This window comes from Meleagris gallopavo, chromosome 7 (genome assembly GCF_905368555.1).
Source record: "Meleagris gallopavo chromosome 7, MGAL_WU_HG_1.1, whole genome shotgun sequence".
Lineage (NCBI taxonomy): Eukaryota > Metazoa > Chordata > Aves > Galliformes > Phasianidae > Meleagris > Meleagris gallopavo.
This window is the reverse complement of record NC_139410.1, coordinates 13,661,279-13,673,969: the sequence shown is the minus strand read 5'-3', so window position 1 is coordinate 13,673,969 and position 12,691 is coordinate 13,661,279. Positions and strand designations below refer to the sequence as shown.

At 48.5% G+C, this 12,691-nt stretch overlaps 2 protein-coding genes across 4 annotated transcripts in view; both read right to left on the bottom strand.

Moving 5' to 3' along the window:
* CERKL (CERK like autophagy regulator) overlaps nt 1-1,685 on the bottom strand; it is a 49,557-nt gene extending 47,872 nt beyond the window's left edge. For both annotated transcript variants that reach the window (XM_085228660.1, XM_085228661.1), the window contains exon 1: nt 1,390-1,685. In XM_085228660.1, the coding sequence (XP_085084786.1) occupies nt 1,390-1,600 (211 nt within the window). In that variant the 5' untranslated portion in view covers nt 1,601-1,685. The remainder of the gene's footprint in view (nt 1-1,389) is intronic.
* A 6,736-nt stretch (nt 1,686-8,421) lies between these two features.
* NEUROD1 (neuronal differentiation 1) lies at nt 8,422-11,154 on the bottom strand. 2 transcript variants are annotated; one of them, XM_085228662.1, is made up of 2 exons: nt 11,036-11,154; nt 8,422-10,790 (listed from the first exon to the last, which is right to left on the bottom strand). In XM_085228662.1, the coding sequence occupies exon 2, from the start codon at nt 10,501-10,503 to the stop codon at nt 9,709-9,711; it is 795 nt and encodes a 264-aa protein (XP_085084788.1). In that variant the 5' UTR covers nt 10,504-10,790; nt 11,036-11,154; the 3' UTR covers nt 8,422-9,708. The 2 variants fall into 2 exon arrangements, with proteins under 2 accessions (XP_085084788.1, XP_010725866.2); XM_010727564.2 differs by lacking the exon at nt 11,036-11,154 and having other exon boundaries at nt 8,422-10,753.
* Nucleotides 11,155-12,691: the final 1,537 nt, after the last annotated feature.

Here is a 12,691-nt window from a genome sequence, read left to right as displayed (position 1 = left end):
TCGGGAACAACCTGACAGTTTTCCTTTTAAGATATTTTCATTCTCAAGGAAAGCCCATGACAGTGCTGAAATGGTCTCAGAAGGCATAGTGGTGTGCATCCCTAGTAACAAAAGAGCTGAAAATCCTTTTATCATCAATGTACTGATAACTGTCATGTTGTAAGCATCAATAGTTGACATTTAAGAACTTGGAAATCTTATAGTAAAAGCTCATAGACTCCTACAGACCTCAGAAAAGACAAAGCTGTCTTTTCCACTGAGGCTAATAAAGAGGTAGGGCAATGAGTGCTTCTCCAAAACAATATTCAGCAGCTCAATATGACATAGTGCAAAACTGAATTTTTAGAGATAGTTGAGTATCAGTATCAATTGAATACATGAGCAGTAAGAGACCAAATCTTGATATAAGTGACATCAGCTTCTCATTGCTGCCTTCCAAAGGATTCCTGAAGTTCCACCATCTGCAACAGGCCTGACTTTAAACACAGTGCACTTTAATATCTTGCACATGGAACTAAATAATTCATGACTGACACTTCAGACCACGTACACGGAGACCTGCAGATAACCCCAGCCAGGGAGGAGTAGTGGCCTCAGAACTGCGTTACCAAGACTCCCACCCCAGCTGTGTAAAGCAGGGCTATGCTAACACCTGCGCACTAACTCCAGAACTGCTGCTCTGCTGAACAGCAGGTATTGAAATGTGAGCATAACACTGCCATGAGCCAGCACACTGCGCTGGTTTGGCTGGAGCAGCTCTGGTGTCTCTGCAAGGTTACATCAAGCAGAGTCATAACTTCAGCTTCGGGCTGAGAGTGCGTTCCTCTGCAGCAAGTTCCTTCCAAAGCAATACTGCAAGGAACACGGTGTGTGCGCCTAAACAGGCCACCTGTGCTGTAATAGCACCCAGCTGTGTGGCCAGAGAACCGCAGCTCTGGAACACGGCCCTGACACATCCTTCCCTTAGCACCACGAGGTCACATCAGTCCACAGGCACTTGGGAGAGTGCACGTGACATTCTGAAAGTGAGCTTACGCTCTCCGAGTTTTTGGAGGAAAAAAAAATAAAAAAAAAAGACTATTTGGATAAATTAGAGGAGCATGCCTTTTCTGCTTGACTTTTGCAGTTGACTCGATAGGCAGTGCATCTCGCAGCACGCTGCTGCATGGAAGAGCGGGGCTGGCCCCACCCACCAGCACAGCCCGAGCAGGTCGCAATGCCTTACAACACAACTCAGAGTTCGCACTTTCTGCACGAAGTACGGCCCTTTCCGAAGGAGCAGCTGGGCACACAGCCCCTCGTAGCGCCGCCAGCAGCCGCTCCGCTCGCCGCACGCGGCAGCCCGATGCCGGGACCCCACCTCCCTGCCCGCAGCCCGGCCCGTCCCACCTGCGGGGCTCTCGGGCACGATGGGGCTCCAGCGCAGCCGTCGGGCGCTCAGCACCACGTCGCAGCTCCTCTTGCCGATCTCGAAGATGCCCCTGAGGAGCGGCTCCTCCTCTCCCGCCGGGGGCACGGCCGCCAGCGGGGCCACTCTGCGCCGCCGCTCCTCGGGCCGGTCCCGGCTGCGCGGGAGGAAGGGGCCCATGGCGCCCTGCATGGCGGCACCGCCGCCCCTCAGCGCTCCCGCCGCGTCCCGGCGGCTGCCAGGGCAGCGCCCGCTCCGCCTCGCGGGCGGGGCCGCGGCCGCCGAGGGAGGGAGAGAGGGCGGGAGGAGGGAAACGCGCCGTGGCTCGCGCGGGGCGCTTGGGCGCTCTGCTGCCGGCGGGTGGGACGGGTCCGCTCGTGGAGAGGCCCGCTGAGGGCGGTCGCATCAGCGCTCCTGAGGCGGCCCCAGCCTGGCGGGTGCTGCTGAGCCTGCAAGGGCTTAACGCGAAGGAAAACAGCGAGGGCTTTTTTAATTCTGAGTTGTATAACTTCGTGGTGCCTTATTAACGCATGGATACCATTAGACGAGCAGGTCAGTAATCTTGTTACCGAGACATAAGGCTAGAGACGTGAGGCTATGCAGCAGAAAGAAATAAAGCAGTAAAAAAAAAAAAAAAAACACCTGCCTTTTTTGAGTGAAGCAAGCTGCAGTTCCTTCGATTGTGTGTCAGAATATCCAAGTCTCTGTGAGCTTGGGTCTTTAAAAGAGAGCTGCTGTCAGAGACAGGCCAACTTCTCTGCAATCAAACAGGCTGGAAGTCTGTGAGGTAACTCATGAGTTAGTGACTGTAAAGCTGCCTTCCTTAGTAACTCCATAGACACCTGTATCAAGTACTGATTACATAGCCAAAAGGAACATTTAAAGACATTCAATCTCAGTACAAGGTCGTCTTGATAGTTATGTATCCCTATTTTGTTGAGTATGCTCAGAATAGTTGCCAAGTGCACAACCTGTAAGTGCTGTTGTATTTGCACTGAGATGTTGATATAGCTTTAATTGAGAAGCAGCCCTGGCAGATCTGCCCTTCTGAGCCACGATCACATGAAGCTCCAGGTTACTTAAAGCTGTTAGCATCAATCTTCTTATTCTGACTATGTGTCAGTATTTTTGTCCCTTAGATCTCCTGTTGAAATGTAAATACCTTGATTACAGAGTAATCAAATTAGATGCAAATAATTTGAAATATGCACAGAAGATGGAAGTTTCGTGCAAAATATATCTTCTCATCTAAATATAACAGTGAGAAGGCAGGAAAAGTTACAAGCTTAAAAAAAAAAAAAAAAAAAAAAAGCTTGTTCATTTACCTTTCTGATACTGCAGTAGATCAAACAATTAAACTTTATCCAGTTTTGGACATCAGAGCTTTTGACCATGCTTTCATTCATTTCATTCTAAAGGAAAGGTAAATCTTTAACAAGAGAACAATTTAAAATGAATGATTTAATCGAGACAGTATATGCTTTATAATCCCCTACTGTCATATACTAGACTATCCCATCTACATACTTATGTATTTTCACTATATTATTCCTCACAAGATAAAGAAAAGGATGTGTTAACAACTTCCATAGAAATATAAAATATTTCCAGTGAAAGACTGCAATATTCTTCAATTACTGTCATTGGGAGTTTCAATACTCCATGGAATGACAATAAAAGAGTATTAAATTGTTAAGATATCAGTAAGACATTAGTTGCAAGTGGATTAAAACAAAATAGTAGAATTAAGGGAATTGCGTGTTTCTTCTATGGTTTTCATCTCTGTATAGAACAGATCACCTCAATCACCAGAATCCATTAAGTCTGAGGCAGACTTCTCCCTAGGAAAAAGAAATACAATTTGATGCAAGTCTACTTGGTTTTGTTTGTTCTGGTGCTTTTTATATGTATATATACCACAAGTTTTCAGATGGTTGAACTGTGAAAAAGTGGCAAAGAATCATAGTCCAGCCTGATTTTTTAATCATCTTGTATATCGGAAGCCATACTTTCACACTTAGAGCTTCCTTGTCATTTCTTATAAGAAGGTCTGTGTGTATTGACAATCCCATTAAAGGGCATCTAGGACAGTGTTTTGTTCCTCTTTATAAATATTTGAACATCTTTGGAATATAAGTATTTAGTGTTTTCTGCACAGAGTAATTACCTTTGAATTTAATGCACATTCTTCAAATCCAGGGAGAAGAACCTTGTACAGAACAAGTACACCTTGTTCTTCAGTGCTGTATAAAGACATACTTGTTATGGGTTTTTTCCCCCCACTGATAATTACAGACAGGATATGTAGTTTTACAATACAGCAGGTGTAACATATCATAGAACTGAATCCACAAAAGTGCTTTGTTCAGTATTTTAGTTTGAAAACAAGTTTACTCTATTTTACCTTAGAGCCTGTAGAGCTGCCTCAAGAAGTGTCTTATTACTATTCATTTTTGTGATGAAGGCTCATGTAAGAGCAGTAAAGGGCAAAAGGATGAGAGCCCTACATGAAGAGAAGACATGCCACTGTCAGGGCAACAGCCAGTTCCCTCCCCTGAGAGAACTGCAGGTGAGCACAGCAGGTCCCTCCCAGCCCACACATGGTATCTTGTGAGGCAGTCCAGGGCAGGTGCCAGCATCAGCCAGGAGGCTCAGCAACCAGGAAACCTGCAGCAAAAAAAAAAAAAAAAAACAGGGCTGAGGCCACACCACTGGTCTGGCTCCTCTCCTCTCAAAGCTGCAGCTACTTGAACCAGCATCTCACAGCTTCTCTAGAGCAGGGGAAGGAGGACTCCAATCTGAGCTTAAATAGAGCTCTGGGCCCTTGGGCAGGCTGCAGGTGGGGCTGGTCTGGGCTGTTAATACTCCTCAGTGCCTTTAGCACCCTAGCAGCCAGAAATATGAAGGAGGGCATTAAGGGGAAGGGAGGGCAGGCTGCCCACGGAGGTACTGATAGTGACTACCAGACAGGTAGGCCCATGTCCCTCAGAGCAAAGACACCTGTAGACAAGCTTGGCCAAGGCTCCATGTAGCCAGACCAGTCTGTGCAAAGAGGTAGGCCAAGTCTATCACTGGAAATAGAATCAGCAAGTCAGAGCCGGTGACAGTAGCTGTGGTTATCAGCAGTCTGGCAGGCACCAGGGAGTCCATGGTGACAGAGCAGGCCCCAGATGAAGCCAGTCTGTTTGTCAGTCTGCAGAGATCCTGCTTGGGGTTCCCCAGAGCTGGATCTCAGAGGAGACCCTCCATGTCTGTGTGATGGCCTTGGGGTCAGGCAGTTGAACTAAATGAAGGGAACATCCTCGGCCCTGACAAGAAATAGCAGGGAACAAACAACTTCTCAGCTGACAGCATTCCTCACCGGACAGAGGAAACCGTCTCTGACTGTGCAGGTGCTAAGAAGCAGTGGGCATCTCAAAAATCTCTTTCAAGAAAACTTAATGAAGAAATAGGCTTTACAACTCTCTGCAAGTAATTACTGGAGGAGAGTAACAAGATAAAGCAAGATGTTGGAAAATAAATCCCTCAAGGGAAGGAGTAGAAAAATGCAGTGAGGTGAATAAGTGAGAGATTAGAAGGCCAGGTTTTGATTCATGGATAATATGATGCTGGATTTGGGGTATGGATATTAAGACAAGAGGAGAGGATGCTGTGAGGAAGACACTCTTTGCTCACTCTGGAAGATTGGCCTGGACATTCCTGGAAGCTCTGTTTCACCAGCTGGATGAACAAATCTCTAGATTTTCTTCTGGATAAACATAAATTAGGAAATTGGCAGCACCTCTTTGGTTTGTGTTTTTCTGGCTACTGTGTTCATGCAATAAAGGCTGGATGTGTAGGCAGTTATACTTCAGGTTTTCATTCCCAAATATTAGCTCTCATAACTGTTTCTTCTTCTTGCATTCCTCCTATAGAAAAGAACCTATTAGAACTATCAATATTAATTAATCTCTGTTGTTTTTCCTTGACTTCAAGTAAGAAATACTAAGCAGAATACGAAGCATTTTATGAATAAGGTCAAAAATTAATTATTTTGCAGAAAAAAAATAGTAGCAATAGTCTGTAGAAGAGAGCATTGCTATTATTATATATGTCTGTATACCTGAAAAGGAGAAAGAAAAATCCAAAAGGAAAAGGGGAAAAATATAAAACAAACATGAAGATAAGGAAGAGCAGATAAGGAAAACAAAGCCTGAATTTGTAGAAGTGGTCAAGTAGGTTTAAGAGAGATGACTGCAAAGAGAAAAACAAGAAGAACTGAAAAGGTTGTGCAGGAATAAGAAGAAATAGGAATGGAGTATGAACCTTAAGTCATTCCAAGAGTACTGGGAGCTGAAATCAATCTTAACAGAAATAATAATATGATAATAATTTTAAAAGAAAAAAAAAAAAAAGAAAATAAAAATGTCAAAGGAAAATGTGGTACTGGAAAAGAATATAATAGAATGAGTTCACCAGAAGACATTTCATTCTTTCTTTCTATTAAGGTCAATATGCTGTCTTTTAAGATAATGAGGTTCTAATATAAGTCTTTTATTCTATTATCAACAAAATGCTGGCAAATACCATAGACAGTAATTTCTTCTATTTTATTTCACGCAAAATGCAATAACTGCAATCCAGACTACTACAATCTAGGAAACTGAAAGCCAGGGCTGAAATTCTATGTTTTACATACCCTGTAGGCAACCTAAGTACTTTAGAGAACGCTTTGAGAGCATTGTCAGTTTTAATTTTGTATTGCATAGCTTCTGACAGTTTGTTAAATACACGTATGAATTATTTAAAAAACACTTATGTACATATTTAAGGAACAGTCTATTTGTAGATCTTCATCTCTCTGCTTCAATACGTAGTCACATGCTGTTTTTCAAGACTTTATGTAATAAGGGATTTAGAGCTAAGGAATGAGTGCAGAGCATTTATAATTTCTAAAATAACTACTATAAAATCTGTCCTGGTGAATAAAAGCAAAGACCAATTTCTGCATATTTTCCCTGATACTTCACCAAGCAGGCTTTGATTTCTGTGAGCTCTTCCTGAACAGTAACGAGTGAGAAATGAGAGATTATTTATTTTAAATAATATATATATAAACAAGAGAAGGAGCATTTAGCTCTGTAATTTCAAAAACTATTTGATGAGGTTCTTTGCACAGAATACTGTATTGTTAGTAACCTTTTATTTCTATGAGAGGGATGTGTTATATTTTAATATGTCAAAAGTCACCATTCAGGTCACGATGAATCCAACAATGCTGAAATAAGTGCAGTGAATTTTATTGTTACAGATGATAGAAAAGGTTTGGTTTACTTGCTCTCAAGACCTAGTTTAGAATAATTTGTATTAATACCTATTACCTGTTCTTTTTGATATTACTTTATCAACATTCTGGAACAATAACTCCTGGAGAAATTAATACTCTGATTTTCTCTGGTGTTTCAGGTCCCTTGGCTTTCCTCGAAGCTCCAACTCTTTTCCACTCCTGGAGCCCTCCTGAAAGCACTGGCCCAGAGCCTGATGATGTTCAGCTCCATTTTTTATTCAAGATAGGTAAAACCCGAGGTTTCTGCCTCTTGGGCACTTTGTGGACATGAGTTCCTATGGCTGGAGCCTCAGCCACGTCACAGGTGGTGGTGGGTCAGAACCTCCAGGTCCTAACCTTTTGCCGCAGAAACCAAGCAGGGCAGATCTGCCAGTTGGACTGTTGTTGCTCATGCACTGTTCTCGCAAAGATTACACTGGTGTCTTCTCGAGCATACACTCACAGCAGAACAATTTCTGCCATCAGAGAAATATGGTATAAAGGAGAAGGGAAAGACCTCTGGTCCCAAAGAGCAATAAAAATAGCATTCTAGACCTCTGTTGGATTACCCAGTATGTGTGTGGGGATGACTCAACCCCTCGATTTCCTTCGCATGAGGAAGTTAGATAATCCCACTATAGCCTTAGTTAATTAGCAATACGTTCACAGGAGAGGGACGGTATGAGTAATTCTTTCCTTTGAAAGAGACCTTGATAGACCTTCCCAAGGGAGTCACGAGCAGACATCTCAGGACTTAGCCTTATACTAACAGTAAAAAAAATTGAACATCATGGAGACAGCAGGAGCAGCACTGAAGGAAAAAAAAAAACAAAAACCGAAGAACTCTAGTATACTATAGGTAAAAAAAAACCCTAAACTAATGGTAATAACAGCACTCACAAGTGATTTTCAAAATGGAGCCTCTAGTTACCAAAATGCCTAATTAATTTCCTTATTAAATTGCTCATAACATTAAAATGTTATAAGGATAGCAGTAGCAAATACCCGAGAAAGCCTAGGTGGATCTTTTAAGTAAATTGCATTGGCTAGAGGAGTTGGATTTAGTTATTAATTGGGGAAAAAAGAAAAAGGTAATTGAAAAGGTTCCTTGTGGTTTGGAAATGCCTTCCAAATATTCATTAAACATTTAAGCGACTAAATTTGCAGAATATGTTCCTGACATTGGCACTGGTTCTGCGGTATTTCTCTCATCAGATGGAAGTACTGTGTGTTATGCAGAGTGCATTCATGCATAAACAATATCATTTTCATAAATTAAAACCTCCCCTGCAGAAGGAACATCTGTGCCTGCCTTTGAATAAAAGATGGTGGCATGCGAGTTGCCCCTTGACTGGAAGAATCCTCGTCTTGGCGAAGAAGGCACGTAACCAAACGGCAAACAAGCCCGGGTCGGTCCTCGGGCGCCGTCTGAGCACGGGCGCTCGTTCCCGTTACCGGGCTCGCTGCAGCGCTGCACTGCCCAGGAGGGGCTGACGGGGAGCAGCGCCCCGCCGCCCCCCCGCTGCCCCGGCCGGGCCGTGCCGGGAGACCCGCGCGTTTTCTGCGGGTTCCGAGCGAGGGCAGCGGCTGCCGTCGGGCGCCGACCTGTTGCTGACTGCGGCCGCTCCCCGCGGGTCGCACCTCGGGTCCGCGCGTCCCAGAGCCCCGTCCTCCCGCTGCCGGGCAGCCTCGCTGCGAGCGCCCGGCCCGGCCCCCCATGCAAGAAGCCGCGTCCTCGGTTTGTTCTTGGTAGGTTTTTGTTTGTTTTTAAGTCCAATTTTATTCTACAAATAATAAGTGTCGCACCTTCCATGAGCTATCCGAATAAAACAATAATCCCATAGGAATTACTTACACTAACAAAAAATAAAATCACATTGAAGGAGAAATGCAACATTCGACCAAATGTTCAATACTAGATTGTTGCGAAAGGATGGACATTTCCTAAAATCCCAGTGTGCATTACACCATAATATACAGGATTACAAACAAAATTACAGTACAGATTTGATTCCAGTTGAACCAGCGTTACATCTCAAACAGCACTTATTCTGGACTGCATTGTACATGCAATAGCTATTGTTCTAATTACGGATTAAATGGTTTGAATTTGTTTCAAGCTACCGTACTAATCGACTACAATAGGTATATAGCCCGACTCCAAAGACCTGTTCAGCTTTAGGTTCCGAGTGATGAGACGAGCGAATGACAACCACGGATTGTGTGAATATGTCTAAAATCATGCAGTTACAGTGTCCGGAAACACCGACAGCTTCAAGTTCTCTGCAGGAAAAAAAAAAACAAAAAACAAACAAACAAAAAAAAACACCACGGGATGCCAAGGGGCTCAGAGACTAAAAAGAAACAGTGCAAATTGTATGTGATAGTCAAGCAGCTTTTGATTTAAAAAGGGTGTTGGCATTTGCTTATAATATTTATATACAAGTTTGTGCAAGTCACGTGTTGAACTGATATGTTTTAATAGAAAATAAGTCTCTCGTTCTTCTATCTTCTCAAGAGCTGGGGGTCTGGTTCTGATCATAAGGGGAAAAGAAAAAGAAAAGAAAAAAAAAAAAAAACAAACCAAAAAGACTTTCATGGGAAAGAAATTGCCCGGATTACACTTTGTGTTGTTTGTTTTTCTTTAACGATTTGAAAGGAAAGCAGTGCTAAGGCAACAGAACTTCTCTAAGCACTTTTCTGCTGGTTTAAATTAGTTAAATTATTTCGTATAAATTAGATATAATTCTACCTTTCCGATATGTATAAAAATTGATGAAGCTGCATGGTTTAAAATAGGAAATCCACGTTATAAAAAGTCATTAAAAATTCTGTACAAAACCACAACAAAATAATTCGGCACGGGAAAGGTAACAAGTAGTAAAACGTTGGTTGAAAAATAGAGATCTCATATATATTTTGTAATTGGCCCATCGCGAGGTTAAAAATTGCATAGATCCGAATTATTGCTGGCAGCCCCGCTCGGCGGCGGCGCTCACTCGTGGAAGATGGCGCTGAGCTGCGCGCTCAGGACACGCTCGTGGTGCGGGTGCCCCTCGTAGGGCGCCAGGCCGTCGGCGGGCAGCTCGCAGCGGGCGGCGGCGCCCGAGAAGACGGCGGCGTGGGCGGGCGCGGCGGGCAGCGGCCCGGCGGGGTAGTGCATGGTGAAGGCGTAGCTCTTGTCGAAGTCGGCGGCGGGCTCGTGTTTGAAAGAGAAGTTGCCGTTGATGCTGAGGGGCGGGCTGAGCGGGCCGTCGAAGGCGGGGCCGGCGCCTTCGGGCAGGCCGCCCTCGAAGAAGGGCTCGAGCGCGGCGCCGTAGGCGTGCGGCGGCTTGAGGTGGAAGAGATGGGAGCTGTCCATGGTGCCGTAGGGCGGGCTGGGCAGCCCCGGCGACGCGTAGGGGAAGGGCGGCGGAGCAAAGGGCGCTCCCGCGGGCGGCAGGTGCGGAGGGGCGTCCGCGCTCTGCTCGGGCAGGAACGTCCGCGGGTTGAGCTGCAGGCAGCCGGCCACCAGGTTGGTGGTGGGCTGCGAGAGGCCCTTGCACAGCGTCTGCACGAAGGAGACCAGGTCTGGGCTCTTGCCGGAGCGCAGGATCTCAGACAGCGCCCAGATGTAGTTCTTGGCCAGGCGCAGCGTCTCGATCTTGGAGAGTTTCTGCGTCTTGGAGTAGCAGGGCACGACCTTGCGCAGGTTGTCCAGGGCCGCATTCAGGCCGTGCATGCGGTTGCGCTCCCGCGCATTGGCCTTCATGCGACGCAGCTTGAAGCGCTCCAGGCGCGCCTTGGTCATCTTCTTCTTCTTGGGGCCGCGCCGCTTGGGCTTCTGCTCATCGTCCTCTTCCTCCTCCTCCTCCTCCTCCTCCTCATCCAGCTCATCCTCCTCGTCTTCCTCTTCGCCGTTCCGCAGCACGTCCTCTTCGGCCTCGCCGTGCAGAGCCTCCAGGTCCTCCTCCTTCTTGTCGGCCTCGGGCCCGTCGGCGGGCGGGCTCAGGCAGCCCGCCGCCCAGCCGGGGGGGCCTGCGCCTGCGGCTCGCCCGCCGACCCGCTCTCGCTGTACGACTTGGTCATGGCGAGCGCCTGCGGGACAGGGACAGCGCCGGTCAGGGGCACCGCTCGAAGCCGGGCGGGTGATGGGGAGTCGTGGGGCGGGAGAGGAGAACGGGTGCGGGAAGACAGCGTTCGGGGACGGCCCCGGGGACGCCGCTCCTCCCGCCGCCCGCGCCCCGACGCCGCGGACAGGTGCTGGCTCCGCGCCCCTGCCCGACCGCTCCCGCCCGGCGCGTATCCCCGTACGGGTGCCCGCCCCGTTCCGGACCCGTTACCTCCGTTCTCAGCCTCTCCCGCGCGGTGACGGTCGCATAACCCCGCCGCCGTCCGCCGGCGCGCTCCGGGTGCGAGGGCGCAGCGCGTCGTTCCGAGGGCGCAGAGCCGGCCGCCCCGGTTTTATAGCGGGGCCGGCAGAGCGCGGCGGCGGCGGGCGGGGGCCGGGCCCGGGGCCGCGCCGCTCGCCCCCGCCCCGCGCGCCTGTGCCCGCCCCCCGCCGCGCCGCGCCCCGCCCCGCTGCCCGCCCCGCCCCGCGGCCGCCGCGGCACGCGCCAGATGGCCGCTCAACGTCCGGCGCCGCGCCGCGCCCACGTGACGCCCCCATTTGTATGCGGCCCCGCGCCCGGCCGCCCGCCGCGCCGCCCCGCCCCCGGTGGTGGCCCGCCGGGCGCCGCCATCTGCCAGCGGCACGCGCGCCCCGCGCCCATTGTTCCGCGCCGGCGGCGGGCGCGGGGCTCGGACGGCGCGGGGGAGGCGGCGGCGCGGGGCCGTGGGCCGCGGCACCCGTGGGGACCCGGAGGATGGGGATGGCGGGAGCGGGGCTAAGCCGGGCGCCGGGAGCTGCAGCACCTCGAGGTGTTCGTGTAGCGGGCGCGGACGGACGCACGGGGCGGAACGGGAGGCCCGGAGCGCGGCGACGAGGAGCAGTAGCCCCGTGCCGCACGTCGGGGCCGGGCCGGGTACTCGCTCTCGGTAGCGCGCAGCCGCTCCCACAGCTCTCCCGGGCCCCGTCCCAACGCCCCGTCCCTCCCCGCAGCCCCCTGGTGTCATCGCTCCGAGCGACTCTTTCCCCCGGCCCACAGACTCCTCCTCCTCCATCTGCTTCGTTTGGCTGCGTCTTGTTTTTCCCCCCGAGTCTCTTCCTTTTCTTTCTTTCTTTTTTTCTTTCTTTTTTTTTTTTTCCCCTTTCCCTCTTTCTTTGTTTTTCCTCTCTTCTTTCTTTTTATTTTCCCCCATTTCTCTTTTTCTTCCTCCCCTCCTTTTCCCTTTCCTATTCTCTTTTTCTTACTCTTTTTCCTTTTCACTCTCTCTTCCTTTCCTACTCTTCTTTCCCCTTTTTCCTCTTACAGTTTGTTTTTTTTTATTCTTCTTTCCTTTTCGTTTTTTTCTTCTATTTTTTCTTCCATTTTTTTTCCTTTTCCCCTCTTTTTCTTTTATCATTCTCCTTTTCTTCTCTTTCCTTTTCCTTTTTCTATTTTTTCTTTTTTTCTCTATTTTATTTTTTCTTTTTTCTCTATTTTATTTTTTCTTTTTTTCTCTATTTTATTTTTTCTTTTTTTCCCTTTTTCTTTTCCTTCCCCCATTTTCTCCATCTTTCCCTTTCCTTTTTCCCCTTCCGTTTTTTCTCCTACCCCCCCCCCTTTTTTTTTCCTTTTCCTTTCCCTCGTTTATTACTTTATTTTAATTTTCCTTATTTTCCTTTTTGTTCTTGCTTTTTTTTTTTTCAGATCTCGTTCCCTCTCCCTCTACTCTCGTTTCTCCCCTCCCACCCCCCGCAGCGCCGCACGCGAGCCGCACGCGGCCCGACAAAGCCCCGGCCCCCCCCACAGCCAGGGCTCAGCTGCCGCCCCCGGCCCGGCTCCGGAGGGCTTCGAGAGAGCCGTGACCGCCGGGGATGGGGAAGCCGAGGCCGAGCTGCGAAACTCCTCTCGGTG

What these genes read in the sequence shown, in the direction of transcription:
- NEUROD1 (XM_085228662.1), bottom strand. Translation starts at nt 10,503, where the DNA reads ATGACCAAGGCGCGCCTGGAGCGCTTCAAGCTGCGTCGCATGAAGGCC.